Source organism: Pieris napi, chromosome 21, assembly GCF_905475465.1.
Source record: "Pieris napi chromosome 21, ilPieNapi1.2, whole genome shotgun sequence".
Classification (NCBI taxonomy): domain Eukaryota; kingdom Metazoa; phylum Arthropoda; class Insecta; order Lepidoptera; family Pieridae; genus Pieris; species Pieris napi.
In genome coordinates, this window is record NC_062254.1 from 7,595,372 (window position 1) to 7,622,069 (window position 26,698).

At 31.2% G+C, this 26,698-nt stretch overlaps 3 protein-coding genes across 4 annotated transcripts in view; 1 reads left to right on the plus strand and 2 right to left on the minus strand.

The window, feature by feature from the left end:
- LOC125060255 overlaps positions 1 to 4,934 on the minus strand; it is a 44,216-nt gene extending 39,282 nt beyond the window's left edge. Inside the window, exon 1 of the mRNA XM_047665056.1 lies at positions 4,769 to 4,934. Within this exon, the coding sequence (XP_047521012.1) occupies positions 4,769 to 4,817 (49 nt within the window). The 5' untranslated portion in view covers positions 4,818 to 4,934. The remainder of the gene's footprint in view (positions 1 to 4,768) is intronic.
- Positions 4,935 to 19,317: 14,383 nt separating this feature from the next.
- On the minus strand, positions 19,318 to 21,536 carry LOC125060251 (zinc finger protein 28-like). 2 transcript variants are annotated; one of them, XM_047665052.1, is made up of 4 exons: positions 21,357 to 21,536; positions 20,895 to 21,289; positions 20,354 to 20,817; positions 19,318 to 19,968 (listed from the first exon to the last, which is right to left on the minus strand). In XM_047665052.1, the coding sequence occupies exons 1-4, from the start codon at positions 21,462 to 21,464 to the stop codon at positions 19,733 to 19,735; spliced, it is 1,203 nt and encodes a 400-aa protein (XP_047521008.1). In that variant the 5' UTR covers positions 21,465 to 21,536; the 3' UTR covers positions 19,318 to 19,732. The 2 variants fall into 2 exon arrangements, with proteins under 2 accessions (XP_047521008.1, XP_047521007.1); XM_047665051.1 differs by having other exon boundaries at positions 20,892 to 21,289.
- Positions 21,537 to 21,979: 443 nt separating this feature from the next.
- On the plus strand, positions 21,980 to 26,436 carry LOC125060252 (V-type proton ATPase subunit D). Its single transcript, XM_047665053.1, has 6 exons — positions 21,980 to 22,141; positions 22,253 to 22,370; positions 22,802 to 22,949; positions 23,638 to 23,853; positions 24,328 to 24,458; positions 25,919 to 26,436. Exons 1-6 carry the CDS (start codon positions 22,101 to 22,103, stop codon positions 26,006 to 26,008), a joined length of 744 nt encoding a protein of 247 aa, XP_047521009.1. The 5' UTR covers positions 21,980 to 22,100; the 3' UTR covers positions 26,009 to 26,436.
- The last annotated feature ends 262 nt before the right edge of the window (positions 26,437 to 26,698 follow it).

A 26,698-nucleotide genomic window follows, 5' to 3' on the forward strand; every position in this document is an offset into this window, starting at 1 on the left:
GCATATTTACCAAATCTAAGTTCACTTAACCGAACCTCATTTAAATTCAGTATGTAACATTTGTTTCGAAGCTGTAACTAATACAGTAAATGACCTTCAAACAAGAAAGATTGTAACACATCCATTTTCTTTGTATGTTATTCGACACACTAAAAGTGAACGCAACGTGTCAGTAAAAACACTAATATTGTCAATACGTTTTACGTGTTACTTAACTGAGCTATTGTCATGTACGTAATTGAATAAATAGAGTTGAACTACTTATTTAAATAGCCTCAAAGTTGCCTTATTCATTTTAAGCCTCAAATAATTTACCCTTAGTTTCAGATGAATTTTAAAATGTTCTTTATCTTACGTGCGACAAATATCTAGCTGGCCTCGCAAACGTTGTTGTGCCATATAAAGATTTTTACAGTAATTAAATGGGGTTAGTGGTAGAAATAAATCCTTACCTTATCCTTAGACTTAGAATATTTACGATTCTCAGACCAAATTATACATAAACACATTGATAAATAGATCAAACCGTTTTGGAGGAGTTTTGTGACAAACATGACGGTTTTCAATGTCATTTCGAAATTAGTACTAATCATATTTTGATATTAGGTTTCGACGAGAATTTGCAAATATCGATAAATGCAGGTCCAACCTTTGCAAAAATATAGGAAACGTCGTTCAACAGTAATTAATGATAATAATTTGCGTGAAAAATTATATTAATTTTATAACGTAATAATTTATTTTATTTATGATATAGTGATAAAATAATACAAGAATTGATTCAAATGATATGACTCATAACGTAAATGTATCTTCTATTCTACGTTTTAAGACAATTTTGCACGTCATTATGTGTGGCGAATATGCGAACAGATTGTACCACCATAACATTTTTGTTCTTGCAAATAAATTATTATTATTAGGTATAAATAACATGATTATTATTTATAAAACGAAAAAATCCACTATATTTCTCATGTAGATTAATAATTATAGATATCTAAAAGATTGTGTTTGACACTTGATAAGTTAATGACATATAAGTATGTAATTACTTTCTTAATTTCCGATTAGTTCTATAACTGTATATTTTACTGTTCTCTTTAATTCTCTTGGTTGCCTACAAGGGATCGCTTAGTAGCGATAAGGCCGCCCGTTGCATCATGTATTTTTTAATTCATTGTTAATATAAAACAAAAACAGTAAAATATTGAATAAAACGCACAAGACTTTTTCTTTCGAAAACAAGTTGTAATACTTCGCAATCCTTGTGTCTCTTAAAGATGTCACAGTTTGTTTAACACGATCCTATATATCACTTCTTTCGTAACACAATGATTGGTATACAATGGACCGCCGGATCTTTAGCAAGTGGATATGCGAGATCTATAGTAGAGCCGAAAGAAGGCATGCGTAACATTAAATATTAGTATTAGTACGACCATTTTTTACTATGTTTTAATACATTAGTTTTATCATTATAATACTTAAAAAACGAACATTGTGTAAAGTAAATATCGCTTTCGTGATTAACGGGGAAATAAAATTGTCTCGGGCTGATTCACTTACTTGCATTAAAATGCTGTAAAACAGACGTACACTTTTCTTATGGCATTTCTAATTTTGAGGTTGTGGGATAATAAAAAATCATAAAAACTTACTCGTTAAGTATGCGGTTTTTTATCGCGTTTAAAAAAATATTATATTGCTCCAATACAGTGAGATTATTTCTCTAATAAAGAAAATCTCCTCATATCGTTTACAGGACGCGTTTTACATATGACTTGATTAGTTGAAATATGATTTTATTTTTATTATTAATATTTTTTATTTTTTCAGTGCTCTGCGATTGTATGGGCCCTCTGATTATCAGTTTTGCTGGTGCCAATTTAAGCTCAATTGTGCCCTTTATTGATTTGACTGATTGCGTGTGTTTCTTTATTTTGTATATGTGTAGTTTAATCGAATCTATTTTCCTTTCTAACTAGATATTTCTGACATTTAAGTTTTTATGTTTTTAATTTATGCACAATTCATTTCCGTCGTAACACAAGCAGGTAAATGAAATATGTAGGTAAGGAAATACCTTAGTAACAATTTAGACTATATTGGTTAGTTATAATTGCCTACAGTGGAGATTAATCACGTACCAACACACGTAAAAGTTTTGCATGTTACTATAAAAGATTACCAAAGAATTTCGCATATTTTACATCCCTTTCCCACTTACCCAGATTAACATCTGCATATCAAAACAACATAAAAAGCTGAGAATCAACATAAAATACATTAGATTATTTATTAGTTAAGTATTATGCAAACGGAAATGCACATGACTCCGCCAGTTTTATTATACATATAATTAAAATGCTCTGTGCAATTATAAATAGGCTTGAGAAAATGGCTGAATGTTCGCGCCCGCGAGTTAAACGTAATGGACACCAATTTGTATTTGAAGTAAACGGAAGGGCAACGCGCTTAGCGGATTCACTACCAACTGCTAATCTAAGAGAACAATCATTATATTTTCTACTTACTGTAATTGCTAGGTTGTTGTTACGAGGATTATATCGGTACTTTTATATCCTAAAGCTGTTTAACGATAGAACCCATTTATGCGATGTATACGTTCCACAGATTATACAACTCGTTTTCGTTCATTTAAAACTATTGGTTTAATTATTCTTTAGTTTTTGAATTGAAACTGTAGTACTTTTTTTTTTAATTTTTGTAGTATTAGAAATAGAATTTTAGTAATATGAAGTACCTAGTTTAAATCTATATTTTGAGACTGGACGCGATGGAAGATGAACACAAACGACCCCAAATGAGATGAGAGGACCTCCAATAAAAAAAAATAAAAAAAATATGTTTATTATGGAACATAAGATACATGTATCACTTATTCCACGTCATTAAATTTGAATTTGTAGGCATCCCTACTCATCGGCAAAGAAGACAGAGGGTGTAGGCCGAGAGAAAAAGGCGTAGGCGTAAAAAACTCTCGGTACTCTTTTAAAATATCAAATCATCAAACAACACTTATATTGTTGGTTCTTATACTGGCTTCAGGCTTGTGTAAGAAAAAGGGCATTCCTTGGCAATAGAAAATTAAGGCTATTTATTTATCTATGGACGCAACTTATGCGGAGAAAATAGATAAACATAAGGCGACTGGTTTAAACTGTGTACTTTTGCAGCAGATTAATGCATATTTATTATTAAAACGAGATAAGTTCGGTTGCGGTTGTTGTATGGATGTGTTCAGATATAATATGTTAAATTAACACTTTGATTGAATCTGGGTAACAATTAAGTTTAATCGTATAAAATATGAGCTTATAACTAACATAAGATCGGGGGTAAGGTTGCGACACTATAAAACACTAACTAGGCTTTTCTAAGGGTTCATAAATCTAACACACTTCAACACAAGTACAGTCGACCTATTTGGACATTATAGGAAATAAGAATGTTGTATTTCAATGTATGAGTGTGGAAAAACTAAAGGGCTCATTTGAGCTTCAAGTGAGCGATAATTGCTTACATTTTGTTTACGCTTCTAATTATTAACTTATATATATATCACGGTTCTCTAAATATTGATTTGTTAAATACTCTTTTCAATTACAATGTACTGTTATGTTATAGCTGTAAACTGTAATTGTATTAAGTTTTTACTGTCTGCCCAGCTTCGCCGAAAATTTTCTTACACACACACGCTATATAAAATGGTGAGCGCCGCCCATGGACACCTCTGGTATGTTACCGGCCTTTAAAAGTAGCAAACGCAATTTCAATAATTCCCCAAAAAGGAAATGGCCAATGGGAACATATGCGCCTCCATAGTCCGGAAATACCTCCACTCCCAGGTGACTTCAAAGAGGTCATTTCCCGGGAACAGTTTTTTTTTAATAAGCGCTCGCTTGTGGAGCATCAGGCGTCGAGAATGTATGGAATTCAGTATGTATATATTTATGTACCTATATTAAATCAGCGAGATTTTAGACTCATGAGCTATTTTCAGTCTAAAGACGGAAATAGTTTTTCCGGAATTTTAAATGCAATTCACGAAAATGATTTACGAATTTCCACTTCCGAGAGACCGTCTTAGGCGAATAACAAACGATCGTGCTGTCATTAAATTCTCTGTTGGAACGGAACGGAACGTGTATAACGTATCTAATAGGTTTTGCTTGCGAAATTGATCGAATCATAGAAAACATCGCATAATTTTATTAAGTTATTTCTGCAATCAGCGATAATCTATTCGTAGATGAAAAGGAAGCAATGGTTCCGCGTAGTAAAAAGGCGTTTCAATGATTGAAGAAAGTTTATATTTCATTTTAAAAGGTTTTGAAAAAATTTAAGAGAGAAGAGAAGAGATTTTAAAGAGCAATTCATTATGTATCAAAATATCTGCTATTAAAGTGATGTAACGCCTTCATAACTAAAATATTATTCAAATGACTTAATTTATATATTTTCTAATATTAAAAGTATCAACCAGAAAAAATAAAAAGCATTAAGTTCGTACCTTTGCGAATATTACAAACTTAGGTCTTCGCACGATATTAAATGTATTTAAACTATTTGTAAAAGTACGTGGGATTTTTTGTTTATAAGACTAGAATGTAATATAATAATATATTTTAAATAAATTATTTTATACATTATATAAATAATATACATAGTACATAAATGTATCTGCATAAGGAAAACAATACAAAAAAATTATATCTCAAAATTAAACGAAAGCATAACTTACCACTACTTATTATATCAACACCAAACTTTGTACCATTAATTGTACTCATACATCACAATAAATATTATTATTAAAACAATCGCACTAAATCGTAAATTTCATTTTCCCGCGCCTCCTAAGAACGCATGCCGGCGTGCACTCTCCCGCGCAATCTATGAGCAACTGGAATTCTCAATTCATACAGCAATTATAGCCGTGTCCTGCTGTCTTTTCAGCCTTCAAAAACTCAAGCTCGAGCAAGCCATGAGACAGCTTAAACTAAGCTAGAAGTAGTTGAAGCATGAAGTGAGGTATTAGTGAGCTTATTTACCTCTCTTAATAATTTTCCGATATATACTTATATTATATCTACGTAAGAACATAATAAACCGAACACCTTTTCAATCGTGTTTGTAAATGATTATACGATTTAACTCTACACTACTGCTTGTTATTTCATAAGGAATTTAATTGTATTCAGAATTTGTTTAATTTTAATTAAATTATAGTATCCTTAACTTGCTTAACATATGAAATTGAAGTTTTGTTGTACTGTTAATATAATCTAAAACTTACTTAAAATACAAAATCTGCCGGTTTCCGCATGACCGGAAGTGTGGAGGAGCCATTTCGTCTTCCGAAAAAACGCGTTGGGGCATATAAGTCGCGAACAATACATTTTACAAAAAAAAGTTTAAACAAACAAAAAAGGTAATTTTATTTTACACAAAAAAGGTCTTTTTACATTTTTGTCCAAAGTTAAAACTTTTTGACTTAAAGCATCATAAAAACTCAAACTCCCGGTTTTTTGAGTATATCTCGAAAACGGGGGGTGTTAAATAAATTGATATGAAATAACGATGATTAAATTATGTGACTTTTATTATATCTCATTTTTTTTTTCTAAAGCTTCTCGACATATTTCGTGGACTCGGAAAAAGTTAGACGTATCTGTATACAAAAGTATTATTAACATGTACAGTTTCATGTATGTATAGTATTCAATAGCCTGTTGATCCTCAAATTGTTTTTTGGACGGACTGAGCGCTTCGCGGAAATATGCCGTCCTACCAGTATTTTTCCTTTATTTCGCAACATTGATGGTGGGGAAAGAAGAAAAAAGAAACCAAAAAAACCAAAAAAACCTTTTTCGGTCAGATTAAGAGAACCCACCAACATTTTTGTCAGATTAAGAAAATATCCTTTCAGGATACCGAGATAAACCTCCCCTATGAAAATCTGACGCGCTCGAGTATTTCAAAAAAACTTTATTGTTTTGCATTTTCAAAAATCGTCAGTTTTTATAAAGGGAGCTTCCTTGGGGCCTACTTAACACCCCTTTCGAAAATCTGACGCGCTCGAGTAATTTTTTTTTTTTTTGCATTTTTGACTACTTTATAAGCCTACCCCCACAAACACGTACACGCCAAACCCACCGCTGAAATGGTTTTTACCATACGAGCTTTTCTTTTCGAAATTATTTTATCTTTCGATTTTGATAATCTTAAATTTAAAGAACGTACCGACATAGTGAGCCTGTCTGTTGAGCGAGTTGCTGAGATAGCATGTATTGAGCTTGAGCAGTTCATTGTATTGAGTGTATACAGGCCCCCTAGTACTTTATACGATACTTTTGAAAAAATCCTAGAAGATGTATTAATAAAAATATCTAATACTAATAAAACAGTTGCCGTCTGTGGAGACTTTAATATTAACTTATTAGATAAATCTAGTATTGTTAATAGATTTTTAATCTTATTGAAATCATATAATTTATATAATATTTTCCTTGAGCCAACTAGAATAACTGCCACCAGTGCCACTTGTATTGACAATGTTTTTACAAATGTGAAGCCAACTTTCTACTCAATTATTAATCTGTTAGATTCAGATCACTGTGGCCAGTTGGTTTCATTTACTAAAGACATTGTTAAAGCAAATCGAAAAAATGTTAATTTTGTTCCAGTAACCAGTTATCGTTTAGAACTTTTTAAAAATAATTTAAATGAAAAACTGCCTGGTTTGCCTTATCACAATAACCCTGACCAAGCTTACTCTTCATTATTTAACATGATTAATTCTCAGTTTAAGAAGGTTTTTACATCTAGATCAGTTTCTGTTAGTGATCGAGTTTTGTTTAGTGACTGGGCAACACCAGGTATTTTTAAAAGCAGAATAAGATTATTTGAATTATATAATGAAAGGAACCATGATCATAGTGAAAGGTTTAGGGAGTATGTTAAAAATTACTCTAAGACTTTTAAGAGAGCCTGTGCTGCCGCAAAATCTTTACACATTAAAAACAAAATACGATCTTCTGCAAACAAAATTAAAACTACTTGGAATATTATTAATTCTGAAATAGGAAGAACCACAGTCAAGAATAATGATTTTCATCTTAAAATTAATGATATAGATGTTAGGGCGGATTTGGAGGTGGCAACCGAGTTTGAATCTTTTTTCACTAATATTCCTGTATTAACAACTCAAACTTTGTTGTCATCTTCCGGCTCCGCATACAACATACTTAAAGACTGTGTCGCAGAATGTGGGACAAGTTTTGAATTTACAGTTGTTAGTGCTAAGGACATTCTAGATGCATTTAAAGATTTGGAAGTAAAAAAGTCCACCGATCTTTGGGGGTTGTCAGTTCAAATAATATCCTCAATAATTGAATGTATTTCCCCATTTCTGGCAATTGTGTTCAACTCTTGTGTCGCATCTGGTGTGTTTCCGGACTTAATGAAGTTAAGCAAGGTGATTCCACTCTTCAAATCTGGTAGTACAACCGATCCTACGAATTTTCGCCCTATCTCAATTTTGCCTACACTGAGCAAAATTTTTGAGAAAATAATTTTAAAGCAAATGCTAAAGCATTTTAACAGACAGAATCTTTTTCACTCCAAACAATTTGGATTTACTAAGGGTCGGTCTACTGCTGATGCAGGTGTGGAACTACTCAAAAATGTATTCGAGGCTTGGGAGAATTCACAGGATGCTTTAGGCATATTCTGTGACTTGTCCAAAGCTTTTGACTGTGTTTGCCATGACACACTTATCAAGAAACTACACCACTATGGCATTAGAAATAAGGCTCTTAGACTTCTCAGTTCATATTTAGACAATAGAATACAAAGTGTAGATATTAATGGCAAAAAATCAAAAGGATCTGTGGTAACTATGGGTGTTCCGCAGGGTTCAATTCTAGGTCCTTTCTTATTCCTTATCTATATCAATGATTTACCTTTTTGTGTAAGGGATGATCACAAAATCCTATTATTTGCGGATGACACTTCGCTTGTTTTTAAAGTTAAGCGTCAACTTGAAAATTTTGACCAAGTTAATTTGGCACTATCTAAGGTTGTCCATTGGTTTAATGTTAATAATCTGCTTTTGAACTCAAGTAAAACTAAATTAATAAAATTTTCTACGCCTAATGTGAGGCAGTTAAGCACCAATGTACAACTGAATGGAGTAGAGTTGGACCCTGTTGAGTCAACTGTTTTTCTTGGCATTACTGTTGACGCCAAACTACAGTGGGGCCCACACATTAACAAATTGTCTGGAAGGCTCAGTTCAGCTGCTTATGCTGTAAGGAAAATTAGACAAATTACTGATGTGGATACTGCCAGAATTGTTTATTTCAGTTATTTTCATAGCTTGATGACGTACGGCATTCTCCTTTGGGGAAACTGTGCGGATATTAATACAATCTTCTTATTACAAAAAAGGGCTGTCCGCGCTATATATAAGTTAGGTCCTAGAGTTTCTCTCCGAGAGAAATTCAAAGAGATAAACATTCTGACTGTAACTTCACAATATATTTTTGAAAATTTACTTTATGTTTACAAAAACGAACCGGATTTTGTCAAATTGTCTGATCTTCACTCCCGAAATACTAGGAACAAAAATAATTTAACAGTTCATGCTACTCGCCTTCATAGAATAAGCAACTCGTTCATGGGTCAATGTATACGCTTTTACAATAAACTTCCTATGGATGTTCGTAAACTTCCCCTTAAGAAATTTAAATTTTTTATTAAATCAAAATTATTAACTAAAGGATATTACAGGATATCCGATTATTTAAATGATAGAAACGCCTGGGATTGAGCTGCTCGCTTATACAGCTATCGCTTGTGTTTTTGTAAGCTGTCTTTCACTTCTTTTTTTTTTTTTTTTGCATGTTGTACATATTTACAATCTGACATGTCTTGTGCTTTTGCATATGCATTTTATTTTATTCTATTGACATGTTTGTGCTTAGTGCATATTCATTTTTTTACATTTTTTTTTTTTTTCTATATTACTGACATGTTTTGTGCTTAGTGCATATTCATTTTTTCTTTTTCTACAATACTGACATGTTTTGTGCTTTTGCATACAATATTTTACACTTTGACATGCCAAGTGAATAATGATTATATTTCGATTATATTTTTCAATTTCATTATTTTTTCCTTGCTTTAAGGTACACCTTAAAAATACATTTTGTATCCATTGTAAGTGTAAACATTATGCGGGTATATCATAAACTCTTTTGCTTGATTTATAATTTGATACATTTTAGTCTATAGTTATTTTGGGCTGGCGATCTGAGTGAGTTGTTGCCCCACATATTTTTATGGTGCCACTGGCGGTATTGTTGTGTACCGGGTTGTGCAGCTCCCTTAAAAATGGTTGAGCTGCATGAGCTATTCGGGGCATGCTAGCCGTCTGCTGGCACAGGCTTGCTCAGATCGATCTGGTTCTTTCTTCCAAAGACCAGTCCAGTAAATACTCTGCATTTGTTTACACCAATTTATTAATTTATTATTGTATTATCTGGACTATAAAAGAGACTAAGACCCCCGAGTTTGTTTCGACATTTCTTCTCAGGGCAGTCAGTTAGGAAATGTCGACTTCATCTAGTTTAGGATGACATTGTAAAAGTGATTTATATAGTCCTACTTGCAAGAATAAACTATTTCATTTCATTTCATTTCATGATAGGTCTCGACGGCGCCGTTGAATTACGCCATTTAGCTACCTCGCCTCCCTAACTATGAGATTGTGGTGTAAGTAGTACAACCCGAAGCACAAACATCAGAAAATAAGTTGTAGGTAGGTACATAGGTTGTATAAATATTTCTAAAAACGTGTAAAAATAAAAAAAACACGTTTATTCCTTGTAAGCATTACAATTGATAGATTTTGGGAACCTTAGAAAGAACCTTACTTGGGAAAGTAAAAGATACCCCTGTCAGGGTTACCTTCCATTACCAAAGACTATAAACTCTACTGAAAATAAGTACATATATAGGAAGATCGTTACCCTTCGTACGCGGGGCACATTCATACAGTCAAAATAAAACCTGAATGAAACAAAGTACAGTCTTGTTTTTGTATGTGTGCATGAGTCGAGGTAACAACTATACATCAACGAAGTTTCGCGAAATTCGCACCGATGAGAGTGAAGTTACAGGCATGGACGTTTTTTCGCGCTCGGTAAGTAATTTTTTGATCAATGTTTTTGTCTCTTGTTACCGTAGATAAAATAAGTTTTCGTGTAGAATATTCTATCAGTAACTAGCAAAATATACTTAAGATAGGGTAAACTTCCAGTCATTGGACAATTAACGAGCATTTCAAGGCTTTAAATTGTTTATGAACACATTTACAAAAATCCCTGGTAATATTATTGTTATTTTATTAGTTTAATAAGTAACTTTGTGTAATACATTCTTAAAAACAGCATTTAAGATCAAACACGCGAAAAAAATCCTGTTAAAAAAAAAGTTACAAAATATATAGTCATTGGACAGAATTTTTAATGTTGGACAGCATCAACTAGTTAATGGACAGCACTGTAATAAACTTTTTAAATACCAAAATAGTCAATGATATCTGTTCTTAAAGGAAATAAATAAAGTATAAACTGAGTGAAATTACATTTATTAGAAAATAATCAATTAGAACATACATTTTTATATCTTAGAATTAATTTTTTAATCACATTTGGTAACAAAACTATGTTATTCAGTCTTACCAAATCTTAGGTATACTTCTATATGTGTATTTAAAGCTTTAAACATAAAATAAAATGAAATTATAAAATTTACTTCAAAATAAAACAATACCTTCTCAAGCAGACTTAATAATATTTTTTTTTCTTATGTTCGACAATCATATCATATAATTTTTGTGCATCATCACCACTATCTTCGCTATTCCTTTCAGAGCTGAGATCAAGAGTGTCGTCATTATTATCTTCTTTATAGCAAACATGGCATATAAAAAGATCAATTCTTAAATCTTCGGGGACGTGCTGTTGATGCTTAGATGGTATACATTTTACGTGGAATATCGCCAAACACATATCACATAACACCCGATTTGATGTCTTAGTCGACTTACAGCATACCTTGCACGCATTTGTTGAAACAGCTTGAGAGTTTTTGTTAACATTCCTTTTTGTTTTCTCTATCTTTTTCTTTTCTTTTTGTAGTTTAGTTTCTTCCTTTTTCTTCTTTTTTTCCTCCTTTGCTTTTGTTTCTAATTCTTTTTTTGACATTTGTTCTTTAAACATTGCTCTATATTTGGCAGACGTTATTGCAAATGGCATTCTCACGGTGTTTCTTTTACCTTTCCTTTCGGGTGTTTTTGGCAAAGTCAAAAAATTTCCCAAAAGGCTGTTTGAAACAACTTTAAAAGCAGGACTAGTTTCTAGTTGGTGAACATTCACTTGTCCTGAGCTTACAGAAATATTATTAGAATTAATAATTTGTTTGGCTGGAGTCATGTTTTCTGAAGTTTCAGGAAAAACATCGGATATAAGAAGATCTTCATTCAAATCATCATTCTTAGAAAATATACACTGTAAGACATTTACTTCGTTATTTCCAGGTGCACCAAATATTTGCTTCTGTGTCATATCTTTATCACATCGACTTTCGTTATTCATTTCTATTTCTTCAATGGGCTGAATGGTCAAAGGCGAATCTATATTCTCCAAAGGTATATTTTCTGCACGGCTGGTTAAATTATTTTGTGCGGATGATGACTGAGAGCAGTAAACGTCAAATACTGAGTAGAGACGGTACAAAATATTCACGTTTTCGTCATCTACAGGGTTATTATCATAAGCATACAATTTTGACATAATAGAAGGTCCAACCAATTCTTTAAATTTCGCCAAAGTAATAACATTTGAAGAATTTGTTTCAGGTTGTTGCTGAACAGACAGAACATCTGTACTACCTGAATTATTATTGTTTATTCCACCGAGGCACTTCGAATAGTCTACTGCGTTAGGATCGAATGGTACTAAACCACAACAACGAAACCCATTAATGAGAGTATCTGGTTTTATTGACTTTTGTAATGCTAGTGCCGAAACACATGCACTAGATTGTGTTACGCCTTCACTGGTACGGAATACGATGGCTGGATGTCGTCTTAAAAATCCTCTTACCCATCCATCTCCAGGATAATTATTTATAAACTTATTGGGTCGTGGATTTTCGGTTAAAAACTTGAAAACACTTTGTTTTAAGTCATCAGTTTTTAAAGGGAATCCCTTCTTCATAACTTCCTTTATCCAAACCTCTAAAGTACGCTCCTCTTCTTCAGTCAGAACGGGAGGTGGACCAAATGATGTTCTATGGGTTGGGTTTTTGAGTTTGAAATGTAAGGTAGACTTGGGAATATTGTATTTTCGCGCTATTTCTCGAATTTTACCAGTTTCTCTTATTTCATTAAGTGCTAGATTTAAAGTATTAGGATCATAGTCTTTCTTTTTCCCCTTAGGCATTTTTTTATCTTCTCAACACCGCTATCCAAGATTACCTGCAGCCATCAAGTTATTGGACACATTAATATGAGTCGTTGGACACCCTGTCCAAAGACTAGTAGCAAATGTCTATAAGCAAAAAAATTGTTGTTTTTGCTTAAAAAGCAAGGTAGGAGAGTCTATAATAGCTTAAATTTATTTCAATTTCAAAAACACAGTTATTGGACCTGTTTATAATTAGATTTTAACATTAAAAAAATTTAATCGTTGGACAGTACATTATAACCTAAAAATTATGTTTTAAGGTCACCAATTCCTATAAATTCTTTGGTAAATACGATAATGCTTTACTGTGTAAACGGCTAAGCATATGGGACTCACGAAAAGAAAATTAACTGCTAAAAACTTTGTTGATAAACTTACCGAATTCTTTATTGTTCTCTAGAAACACCGCCGACTGCTAGGACGCCAACAAAAGTAAACAAAAATTAACTACAAAATTCTATTAAAAATGTTTTGAACTATTGAGTATTGTCAAAAAGCAGAGTTTAGAAAGAAATTAATTCCAATGTTGCAATTTGTAGAGCAACCTTAATTTTAAAGATTTTATTGTGTTCTGTCCAATGACTGGTAGCGTCCAATGACTGGAAGTTTACCCTACGTCTCCAATACTTAATTTATGACGTTTTCCTATTAATATTAAAATAAGTTATATTTTGTTGTTATTCAGTTAGTGGGGTACTTTCGGACAGCACAAGATGGGGCACATTTGAACGAATTGTATAGGTAACTAAATTTGTATGAAAATATTTTGTCGACACGAACTGACATTTTCATAAAAATTAAGTTTTCGGCTTGCTACATACACGACTGTTAAGGCATCTTGACTAAACTCTCTGGTAGGAAAGATTGTGTTAGTGTGCTAATTGCTAATATTTGCATTAAATTTATCCTGTGTTGCTATCATTGCTATCGTCGATGTAAATATATATTAATACCTATTTTTATTATCTTTAATAAGGTTGATTTTGATGCTTGTGAACCAGATGCTTTAAATAATTTACCAATCCATCAAATAGTAGTTCCTTCGAAGTCAGTTTTGACACCAGAAGCGTTTCGACCCTTTCCGGAGTAAGAAGTAATAAAACAAACAAAATGAAGACGACGGCCAGGAAAACCACGAATTTATACTGCCACACCCGAAAATAAGAAGTGCTAATCCGCACCAAAGATTAAAAAATGTGATTTTAAATTTAAGATTAGGTATCTTCCTATCTAACCTAACTAATTAAATTTTGTTTTACATAAGAAAAGCTATGTAATTTTTGTTCACTATAAGAAAAGTATTTTATTTTTGTTTAATAGAAGTTAAATCTTTATTTTTGTGTTTAATTTCATTACTAATAAATGAATTTTGATTTATATGCGTCGTTTTAATCGCACGTTCGCAACTACCCCACAGCGTACGAAAGTACCCCCAACACTGTACGAAGGTGCCCCGTTGATGGGGCAGATTCGTACGTATTCCAGATTTAGTTTAAATCATAATTATGGTTGAAACATCAGATGAAATCATTTGTCATTTTTTAATATGAATCTCAGATAGTTAGACTATAAATTTAAGCTATCAGGAAATTGATTCATGGAAAAAGAAAAAAAGAAAATGTGAAAACCGTACGAAGGGTCCCGACCTTCCCCTACTATAATATATTATATGCGTAAAAACATGACATGGTATAAAAATAAAACTAAAATATTTTTTTGAAAAAGTTTATTAAACAATTATTATTACCTACAATTCACATTTAAATATATTTTTTTTCAAATGGAAATGAAAACCTCATGTGTAAATAACATTACCCTGCAAACACTACATAATACCAAAACCCTAGCAATAAAATGTAGCTAAACATTTAAGAATAAAATTAATACCACCACCTGTTAAGTCAGTCAAGTTTTTGCTTATATACTAGAGAAATTTTCATAAATATTTTATATTGAAAATAGAAACTACATAAATTCTCAATAATGGTGAGAACATCTTACTTAGGTCTTTTTAATACTGTGTTTACCAAAACATGAGATTTTTTTGGCTATTTATAATTTTAAACTAATACTAATTTTTAACACATATTTTAAATTTGTTCCTTATCACTCTACTTTGTTAGGAATATTTTTGTAGTGTTGACATTCTATGTTCATTATTTTAAAACATTCAATAAAAGGCACATTGCCCTTTAAATTTTTTCAGTATGGACAAATGATGTAAAATGTTTTAAATTATTCGCAAGCATTAATTAAAAATATTGTATTTTTAAAATTGGTTTACAGCAAATGGGGGCCAAAGATTATAATTATGAATCTGGGCTAGAGCTGAATTGATATTTCTGCCATTTAAAATGCATAATTACAGAACCTTTTACAAGCATTTTGAGATGTAATAAGTAATAAGATGAAAGAAAACAATTAAGCAACAATTGGGTCAGCAACCCAAAGAGGTTATCAATTCAATGTGTATTTTTTTGAATTTTTTTATAATTTAGCCTTAACATCCAATTAAATAATACATATATTGGTAACATTTAAAGCTTCAAGTTAGTCTAATAAATAACTGAATGCTATCTTTACTGAAATCTAAAAAGATATGTAGAACATGCATTAAAAAAATACAATGACAATTGTTTTAATTATGCCATCTTCCAAAACATTTCTAAAATCAATCAAGTCTAGATAGTTAGGTATGACGAAGTACTTTTATTCTTGGGTCTAAAGCCTCCAAACACCAATATATTAGAATGTTGATCTTATTTGATTCTCCAATAAAAATGTCATGCTTCTCAAATTAAACAAAATTTGGCCACATCTTGAGACTAGATTTGAAATTGATTAATGTTTGAAGTTACCCTAGACACCTTAATATTTTTTACATCGGTCATAATAGTCTAGAATCTAGATTAAAGATTCATTTACTATATATATATAGGATACTTATTATAGGTCTATGTTTCTTCAATATTAGGATTTTCTGAGAACAATTGATCATCATTATATGTTCGGAGATACTTCTTTGTAAACACATACAGAATCAAACCCCATTTCATCATCATAAAAGACCATACTAATCTTAATACAATGCTGGTGTTAATTGGAAGAATATCTGAAATAAGACAATCATAATTACATATACAAGCTAAATTCCTTATTATGAGATTTGAACCTACTTCAAATATATATAAAATAATATACATACCTGCTTTGTAATAAATTTCCAAAAATAAATAAAACAGACTAAGTGCCAGCCCAGATATGAATCCAACTATTCCAAAATCACCAATATATTGTAGAGCCTTTCTTGAAAAGTTGACATGTAAGGTGTCTTTAAGATAGTGGCAGTGAAGCATCATAGTCAATGAGGCATGGAGACCTGGAAAAATAGCAAAACAAAGTTTGTAAATTTAATATGAGGTGATTTGTGCCTTAAATATACAAATAATTTTCTTACAATTTCAAGTAGGCAAGGTGTTGAGATTAACACAAATTATTAGGTCTATACATATATATTGTCGAGGATAAGAAAATGTCTAATACTTACAAGCCAATAACGCCCACATTCCAGCTTCAATGTTTGCATAAACGATGCAAAAACATATAAACGCCGACAAACCAAGAAACGCACCGAGAGCACTCAATGCTATATGTATTTTCGTGCGTAACATTTTTAAGCACTATTTTCTCAATTGTCTAGTTGAATATTTATGATAATGTTAACGATAACGTTTTTAACAAAAGAAAAATATAAACAAGTTTATAGTTATGTACCGACTACCAAAGTACCAAGTTACCGACTAAATTAGGGATGTGAAAAAATAATCGATTATAAAAAAAATCGATTCTAATCGATTTTTTTACCCGATTTTTATATTTGAAATCATCGATTAATAATCGATTATTTTTATAATTGAAAATCAATCATAATCGATTATTTTATAATTGAAAATCAATCATAGTCGATTTTTCATCTGCCACCTCCCGACATTATGTCTGGTCTTTTATAACCCGGACCTCGAAGTATTAGGGATATTCGATATACAACGATGTTTACAATGCGATACATTGAATCCGATTCTTTGAAGATGTATTGATATACTCCATGGCTCCATGCATTGATGTTTTTTGTAAAACATCGAAAGGATGTTGATGAAACCAGTTAATTTTACAAAAACTCAAGTTTGAATGGAACACTATAATTTAAAAGTAAAATAAATTTATTCAGCTGCACAAGACTACATACAATTAAAAAGACAACAAAAATACTGCAATGTGCTACTGAAAAGGCATACACTCAGCATTTATCATATTTCACCTAAAATCTATCAAAACGAGAATAAGTTAATTTCGATTTTGATTATTCTCAAACGTTAATTTGTGTTTATAATTTCTATTGTTTATTTTTAATTAAAGAAACATGAAAAATAAAATATTTAGGGTGTTTATTTTGAAATTAATTCAAAAATTAGGAAAAAATCTATAATTTTTTTAAGAATAATCGATTTTTCATGCTAAACAAATAATCGATTTTGTATGCAGAATGTCACATCCCTAGACTAAATGCGAATTGCGAGCCAAATCAAAATACAGTGTTGCCAATTTTGGTTGGGATTCTACATTTAGTTTCTCTAGAATAACAAACAAAACAAACAATTATATACAAAATATCTAAGTAAAAAATATCCTATTTTTAAATCAGGTATAGACACACATAAAGGTGTGCTACGTTTTCTGCAAAAGATCTTTATTTTTTACTTAAAAAAATTCATTTACTAAAAAAAAGTATTTACCTACATGCCAATTAAAACTTGGTATCGTAACTAGTACCGCCTGTGAGTGTGATGAGAGCTATTCTGACCTGAATCATGTTTTCTTTTCTTGTCCTAAATATGACCATTCTTCCTTATGGTAGGGGAGCCCACGATGCTAAATGGGGATTTACTCGAGCGTCGTAGAGACCTATTGGGATGCAAAGCTTAGATAATAAGAAGAAAAAAATGTTATGTGATATATACCTTTTCATCGGTGGGGGAAGCGGCTATAGATTGTTAAATATGTAAAAAAAAACTGTTGCATAGACATCCTCGAGCGCGTCAGATATTGATAGCATCAATGCCCTACGTATTTTTAATAATGTACGTATGTTAATCTGATCGTTTGCATGATGCGGGTGGTTGTATTTAAGGGTTGAAAATGAAAAAAAAATAAAAATTATCGAGCGCGTCAGATTTTCTAAGTGCACCAAAAAAAAGCTCTCATTCACTAATCTGACGATTTCGATGGGACGCAAACCCACGGCCATTTTCATAATTTGCAAAAAAAAATCGCAATTTTGAAATACTCAAGCGCGTCAGATTAAGATATATGTGGTTCATCTTTATGTTCTAAACGTACTGTCTCATAATCTGACGATTATCTAGAGGGATTCGCCTGATCTGACAAATTTTTTTTAGAAAAACGGTTCACCTAAAGGGCCATCCCTGCAACTTCCCGCTAATTCCATTCCTGGGCGCTTAAAATTGATATTTTGAGCTCGCTGAGTTCAAAGAAATAACATTTCTATGCATTTGAGCTCTCCCAGCTCTTGAGTGGATCAAGTGGAACTTTTGAATGGATCAATCAATTTTCACGCGGTTGGCGGAATTCGACGCAGTTTTATCATCCTCATAAGTAATTTTGCAATTTTAATTGATCGAACCACAAATTTCGGAGAAATCCCGAAAAAACACTTTTCCGGGTTTCTTTCGTTCACGATATCTCCCGAACGAATCAACCGCTTTTGACCAGCTTGGTGGCGATCGACGTGGTTTTTCAAGCTCAAAGGCGGATTAGTTTTTGAAGTTGATCGATAAAGAAACCACTTTAAAAAAAATATATTAATTTTTTTTTAATTTTTCAAAATTTCTCAAAATCTATCGGTCCGAATCGGTTCAAATTCACAGGAAATGTAATTTTGAGGGAAATATTTAGAACGCCGTTTAGTAGATTCCGATCGGTTTAAGGAAATGTAGGCATCACGCAGCTGCACGCATTTAACTTTATCGACGAATTTTTGTTATTTCGGCTTGCGGAAATCGTCAGATTATATATTTTTCATTATTCTTGAATTATTTCCTTCAAAATAAAAAAAAAATTAGCTACGCTCGAGAATGTCGAGATGACGTTTTTTTTTACAACTTTGTTGCCCTCCCCTTTTTTTCCGTCACTCTCAAATTGTCAGATTAGTGGAATATACACTTTTTAGGATGTAATTAACTCACCCTACCTTAATCTGACGCGCTCGGGAATTTCTGATGGTCAATTTTTTTTTTACTAATCTGATCCTGTCTCCTTCACGGGCGGCCTTATATATAGGCCTCATATTTTGTGGAGGTACTTAACCGGGTACAAGGTATCCCCCTATATATTAATCTGCCGCGCTTTAGTAAATCCCGAAATCCCCTCTTGGGCTCCCCTACCATTATATACTTCTTTAGTATCTCTCTCTGTTCCGCTACCAATATTTCTTTGAGATTTAAATCATTTATGTTATGTCGCGGATAGTTTCCTTCGTTTTTTATTATTCATAAACTGGAAATAATTAAAACAGCGAATAATACTTATACTTGACGCTGGCTAATGCACAAACCGTGCCAGGGCCATATGGAGAAAAAAGAAACTCGAACTATAGTAAATAGTTACTTGTTTGTAATCTCTCAAGGGATTTTTTTTATTATTTCTTAGAACGAGTTTGAATCAAAAAAAGATGTTTAACAAAATATAATCTTTTATTTTTAAAAACAATAAAAATGTTTCTTTTTGGACAATTCTAGGGTTGGATTTAGAATTACGTCGCCCGAATTTGATGAAACTGATTATGCAGTAGTCACGGGGAGCCTTGATTGGAACACCTCCAAGTGAAATCGTTACCCAATTCTTTAACATAATCTATCCTATAAGATTAATTGAAAAACACCCACAATATATAACTGTCATTGCATAATATACAAACCAACATTTTAAAAATATTTGTCTTTGTCTTATAATTTATTTTAACCAATTTAAATAATAAATCTTATTGCACCAATTTTGCAAATGTAATATGTACATATAATTATGATATTATCTCTTTAAAAACTTAATGCATCAGGAAGAGATTAGTTAAATCCCCTCCTATTTCCTTATAATTATGGTTTTAATAGTTTTAAATAATTAGGTCTCATTTTACTAAGTAAACCTGGATTAACTTCTGATTTTTTATGTACCCTAAGATGACTTTTCATATTACCGAGTTGAGCATACCCTCGCCCACATACAGGACACTTAAATGGAGTTTCACCTGTATGTAAACGCATGTGCTCTTTGAGGTAATCTTCATGGAAAAAACTACTATCACATACAGTACAAACTGCTGGCCGTTGACCTGAAATATTTTTATTTCAAAATCATTATTATGTGTTCCTTTTATATGCTTACAATATTTGCACAACTATGTAAGTCTAGGTGTGAAAACTAAGTTCACCAGCCATTACTCTTAAAATAAAATGCTATTGGCTACTTCATAAAAAATTTACAGTTTTTTAACATAAGCCATTGAGATAGTTTATATGTTGTATGAATATTTTAACAATTCATTTTCTACAACTTATTGAACACATAAGAACACAAAATATTAATGAATTTGTACAACTCCTAAAAATCAAAGATGTTAAATGCTGTTATAAGATACAGAATAAATACTTCCATTGTATTAAAAAATCATGACTATTTATAAATACATAATGAATGAATTCTGACAACTACTATACCTGTGTGAGCAGATCTGATATGAATGGTAACAGATTTCTGACACTTAAATACTTTATCACAGAGATCACACGAAAAAGTTTTTATTGGTTTTAAATGTTTATTGTGCACATTTTTAATGTGGGTCATCATTTCTCCTCTAAATGTAAAACCTCTTCCACATGTAGCACATATAAAGTTGTCCTCTTTTTTATGACACCTTCGTATGTGTCTATTTAAATAATAATTTGAAGCTAATATTTGTGGACATTCTGGACATTTTATTGGTTTCTTAAAGTGAATATTCCTTTTATGTATGGCTAATTTATCTAAGCTCTTAAATGTAACACCACAGAGATCACACAATTTAGGTACTTTTGTTTTTTCAACCTTTTCCTTCGGTAGTTTTATATCAACTCTTTTTTGTTTCTGTTTTAGTTTTGATGTTTCCTTTTTTTTTGATGTGGTTACTTTAGTGGTTTTTAAACTAGAAAATGTTTAATTAAGTTTATTAAATGCATAAGGGGAGTAAGAAGTCTTTAATAAGAATAAAAAAATTACCACCATGTGTCACCATTCCAAACAAATTCACCCTCTAGTATAGATGAAGCTATGTTATTAGTTTGAGTAAGATTTTTCTTAAATGATTGTTCTACTTTATTCAGTCTAATTCTATCTTTAGATTTGTTTTCAGTCTCTGATTCTTTTTTTATCTCACTGAAACCACAAAGGGGCTCATCATCACTACTTTCATTTTTAAAGTTTTCACTCTTGATTTCAACTTCAATTTGGCCAATGCAACTATCAAGACTGTAGTTAAATTCTTCTTGTTTAACTAATAATTTATTCCTAAGTATGATGTGTGTTTCTTTGAATTTTGTAATGAACTTATACAGTTTAAATAATGTATCTTTACAATTAGAGCATATATTTTTAGGGTATCCATCTATGTCTGTAATCTAAAATTAAATTATATTGAGAAGAAATAAACGAGCATGAGAAATTTATAAAATTATGTTAACTTACGGTTTCATTTACACAAAACGAAAGTTTTGTTAAAATATTACTTGTGTTTACAAACAGTGGTATGGTAGCTCCACTCTCCAGGCATATTCTACACAAGTTTACCGCCATTCGTATATCTAAATATTAGGTAAAGTAAGTATATAAATGTCTATTTAGCTTATAATGATGATCATCAGTATAGTGTCTAATATCATCAGTAAAATGCTTTTTTCGTTTTAACATTATTTACGGATACTTTTGAAATTCAACAAATCATATATTTTATGCATGTTTTAGTACAATAAATACAAGTAAATAAAAAATAAAATATGTTATCACAGGCAAAACCTTAATAATTTAATATTGACTTGATAGGTTTTTTTTTTTTTTTTAATAATTTTATGGCCTGGTATCGAGACCTTTAAGCCAAGTTATATGAAGACTTGCTGTAATCGAAGCATCGATAAAAGACTAAAATTTATAATGTTATTCAATTGGACATACCTATATTTTTATCCAACTAATATCCTCTGATTCTATTTATTTAGTCCTAAGTCGGAATTAAAATTGATAATTAAAGTTTAATTTAGTTGGTTTTTAATCTATATTCTATCTTCATTTTTTAGAGCGAGATCACAAGACCAACCATAGACAAAATTGATCGACGGGCTGTCCGCTGTCATCAGCCATCACCTGATTGGGATTGGGAGTAAATTGCTGGATATTATTTAGTTATTGTTGAATTAAATAAAATAACAACCGAAAATGTCTTCAAAGGATAGATTACCAATATTCCCTTCCCGAGGGTAAGCTAGATTCCCGTTATTGACATATTTGATATTTTTTCTATGTAACAACTTATGTGTGCACCAAACTCATTAATGGTCATAAAAAACCTATAATTTCGTGCCTTTCAGTGCTCAGATGTTGATAAAAAATCGTTTGGCTGGAGCACAAAAGGGTCATGGACTTCTTAAGAAAAAAGCAGATGCTTTGCAAGTGAGGTTCCGTATGATCCTGAGTAAAATTATTGAGGTATGTATCAATTTTACTATTACTACTATTACTGCATAAAAATGGGAAGAAACATACTACTAACAAGTTTAACATATATTATATAGGAATTAAAATAATGTATTGGCAATAATTTGACAAGATCAATAAACTGATAATTTTAGCTAATTTTGTTATTATTTATATTATGCATATATTAGAAGAAACAAATTATCACAAACCAGATAAAAAATCTAAGACCCTTAAATCATCGTAATTGTCATCTTTATAATCCTTAATCATTGTATTCTAAAAAAACAATAGTCAAATACAAAAATGTCAATATACAAATACAATGTGATTAACTAAAAAGACTTGAAGACGTTAGAAAATAATTTATAAAAATTCTCAAGAATAAAATATGTCAAATGTTTCTAATGTTGTGTTCAATGGTCTTTTAAAAAACCTTTTAGACTAAAACTTTGATGGGTGAAGTCATGAAGGAAGCTGCATTTTCATTGGCTGAAGCAAAATTCACAACTGGGGACTTTAATCAGGTGGTTCTCCAGAATGTTACTAAGGCTCAAATTAAAATTCGATCAAAGAAGGACAATGTTGCTGGTAAGTAATATCTGAGAATTTAACATAGATTTCTGCAAATTTTCAATATATAATTAAACTTAAATAAAATAGTACATAATTAAATTATTAAATAATTTATTAAATTTTACTTATTTATACATAGTGATATTCTATGATAGGACACATTTAAACATATGTAAACTAGAAAGAAGTTTAATTTCCTTGTTTCGAAAGAGAGGTTTGTAGTAAGAAAGTACTATTTTAAGTAGTTTTTAATTATCTAGACCAGGGGTCTCCAAACTACGGCCCGACGGCCACATCTGGCCCACGGACAGATTTTGTCCGGCCCGCGGAGAACTAGCATACTTGAAAACTCCTTTTAGAGAACATATTTTTTATAGCAAATTAAATTTAGTTTACTGAAGTATTCTAATGTTATGTTGAATAATTATTAATATGACATCTACGTTGATATGGTCATGTACTACTACTCAACTCAACTCAACTCAACTCAACTACTCATAACATTGTTGTAGGCTTATTGTTATTGTTTTTGTGATAAAAACATAACTTATAACAAGCATAATGATATATGGTTTTGGCCCTCGGAACTTACTGGAGTAATCAGTATGGCCCTAAGGCTGGAAAGTTTGGAGACCCCTGATCTAGACTAATCATTTGCTTTTTTTATGCTACCTAGTCTGAAATATACTCTTGCTAATTCCAGGAGTAACCCTTCCAATCTTTGAGTCGTACCAAGATGGTTCAGACACTTATGAGTTAGCGGGTCTGGCTCGTGGTGGACAGCAATTGACCAAGCTTAAGAAGAACTTCCAGAGTGCTGTAAAGCTTCTGGTTGAGTTGGCTTCACTGCAGACATCTTTTGTTACTCTTGATGAGGTGATCAAGGTTACCAACAGACGTGTTAATGCTATTGAGCATGGTAAGTGTGTTCATAGAAAGTTTGATAAAAGGTTTTGTGTTGTGTATATGTGTGTGTGACCTTGACTACATATCTTTTTTTGTACACAAAACTATATTTTTTTTAAATACTTGCTGGAGTTATGCAAGTCACAAAAAGAGATCTCTCAAGGCATTGTACACTCTTTACATGAGTAAACATTTTTTTTTATTTTTTATTTGTCAAACAACTTATATAACATTTACAGCCAGATTTTAATAAGATGACAATGCTAAAATTTAGTAGCCAAGTCTCGGCTAAAGATTCTTCAACTTAGTTTTACTTTTTAATAAATAATTTTCATTTAATAATCTTTTGAACGGTTTAAATGATATTGTTGGATTTAAAACCTAACCAAAAGTTTGTAATATGTCTAATCACTTATTCAGCAACTATTGACTAGCTATTTACTTTGCCAGTTTGAACGGATTAACACTCAGGATAATTAATTTTCAGTAATCATACCGCGCCTTGAAGCAACTCTTGCCTACATTATCTCCGAATTGGATGAAGTCGAGCGTGAGGAATTCTACCGGCTTAAGAAAATCCAGGACAAGAAGAAGATCATCAAAGATAAGGCTGAAGCTGTAAATATAATTTATAAAATAATTTTACTTAATCATCTAAACCGTAGCTATCATACATCTGGTATTTATAGTAAAGTCAATTACGTTATTTAAAAAAAAATGATTATTTTATTTAACTGTTTATTAATAATCCAGAGCTTAATAATAATATTAATTTAAATGAAAAATCATCCATCATAAATCTAAAACATATTATATATATGTTTATAAAAATTAAGGTATTTAGAAAGATGTTTTACATTATATATAAAGCTGATCTTTTCCAATAAGGTGTTCCATAGACTATAATATTATATTAATGTTAAATAATGGAAAAGTTCCTGGCATATTAATACTATGAGTAGGAAGACTTTGCTAAAATACTCTTTCAATTAATTTTATTAACTGGTATAATATGATAGTAACATGAATAAATAATCGAATAGTTAACGTCATATTATAGTAAGTTTTCGCATGGCTTGAGCAACGTTTAATGGGCACGTGTTTCGAAACCGAAGTGCCTATATGAAAATTTAACTCAAAAAGTATTTGTGTATGAAGGATGGCAACCCTCATTCGATAGCTGTTTTTATAAATATCATATAAAATTTAATATTCTAGATTTTTGGCATTCGTTTTATAAATTGGATGCTATACGATGGATTGTTTACGTACAAAACGTAGATAGTTTCAATAAAATTCGTAAAAAATAATTATTTCTATTAAAAAAATATTCAATAATAATTACAATAACTAGCGCTAAGTCTCTAAATATAAATTTGTTTTAATGCCAAATATGCTATACGTTCTCTTTTTACGAAGTTTGTACCTTATTTGGTATTCGTATGTCCTTATAAGATACTGAGTACTGTAATGAAACAATGCTGTTTAGAACACGACTATTTATTATAAGTGTTGGTACAATTCTGATTTATATTAAAACATTGATGCATTAATATTAATCATGTAGGCACGAGTTCTATTCAAATTTTTTTTTTTTTGTTATTTTACTAGCGGACTCGACTGATGTACACTAGTCTTAAATACAAAAAAAACTACTTATAAATCTAATCCAACAAAATCGATACAACATAATCCAAAAAATTCAACAAAATCGGTCCAGCCGTTTATAAACATTTTAATTATACGCACAGAAGATTACAATTTCAACCACTGCACGTCTTGTTCGTGTCAAAATATATCGTATTTTAAACTTAAATATTGTTTGCCAAAAGCTAGATTTATTTATTTATAAGTAAATAAAAAAAGTCAAGTGAAATGAGTATTCTACTCTCTATTTTTATATTATTTTTTCTCTAAAATTACATCAATCTATGGTGTATCTGTCAAAAGTGATGATAATATGTACACTATCATTTCAATTGAATAATTAAATCGAATTATCTAGATTTTAGTAAACAGACTAAACTATCGCTCCAGACTTATACTGTATAGGTAATTGACAATAAATATATTTTCAGAAAAAAAGAGCTTTGGCGGCAGCCGGTGTGGATATTCGTGGCGATATCGTAAATCTTCTGGATGAAGGCGACGAGGACTTGCTTTTCTAAATCCATTCATAGCCATACAGTAGACTGCAATTTGGTCCAATCACGTTTGATCAAATATTAGTTAAAAGTTTTCATAATGTTCTGTACATACCCATGTTAACGCTTAATCGGTTCTCCCTGTTTGTATGGCTAGATGTATGTAAGCATTCCAAGGTTTAGAGTTATACAGTTTTTAAATCAGATATTTATATTACAGAAGAAATCAAGTAAGCAATGCGTATACGTGTAGGCATGCGTATACACGAATACGCGTGCGTACGCGTATACGTGCGCGAGTATGTCTATGGTATTGTCTGCGGGAACGTCCCTTAAGTAAAGATCGCATAAGTACACCAACTAGTATTTTCGTTGTTATATTTTAAGTAAGATCATGTAAATAAAAGTTTGTGAAGCGATATATTATGAATTATAAATATTATTGATTGAAATGGTATTTTATTTTAAACATTTACAATAGGTTTAGCAAAGTCAAGTTTAAACGACATTTATATCCTTTGGTTTCCTGAATACTAAAAAAAGGATATAAAACTTAAACTATTATTATATTATCTTCACTAAGCGCTCTAACGGGTTTACGCTCCACTAAACAGAATGCCTAGAATGTGCAATAGCTGCGGGACCTGTACAATCTTCATATTTTTTCGGATCGCCCATCCAGAAATTTAGCATGCGCAGAAAGCGCATTTTGTT

Excerpts from the sequence above, each read along its gene's own strand:
- LOC125060251 (XM_047665051.1), bottom strand. The coding sequence starts at position 21,464 with ATGGCGGTAAACTTGTGTAGAATATGCCTGGAGAGTGGAGCTACCATA. Across the intron at positions 20,818-20,891 it reads TGGAATGGTGACACATGGTG|TTTAAAAACCACTAAAGTAA; the intron begins GTAATTTTTTTA and ends AACATTTTCTAG. Across the intron at positions 19,969-20,353 it reads TATCAGATCTGCTCACACAG|GTCAACGGCCAGCAGTTTGT; the intron begins GTATAGTAGTTG and ends AAAATATTTCAG.
- LOC125060252 (XM_047665053.1), top strand. The coding sequence starts at position 22,101 with ATGTCTTCAAAGGATAGATTACCAATATTCCCTTCCCGAGG. Across the intron at positions 22,371-22,801 it reads TCCTGAGTAAAATTATTGAG|ACTAAAACTTTGATGGGTGA; the intron begins GTATGTATCAAT and ends AAAACCTTTTAG. Across the intron at positions 24,459-25,918 it reads TCAAAGATAAGGCTGAAGCT|AAAAAAAGAGCTTTGGCGGC; the intron begins GTAAATATAATT and ends ATATATTTTCAG.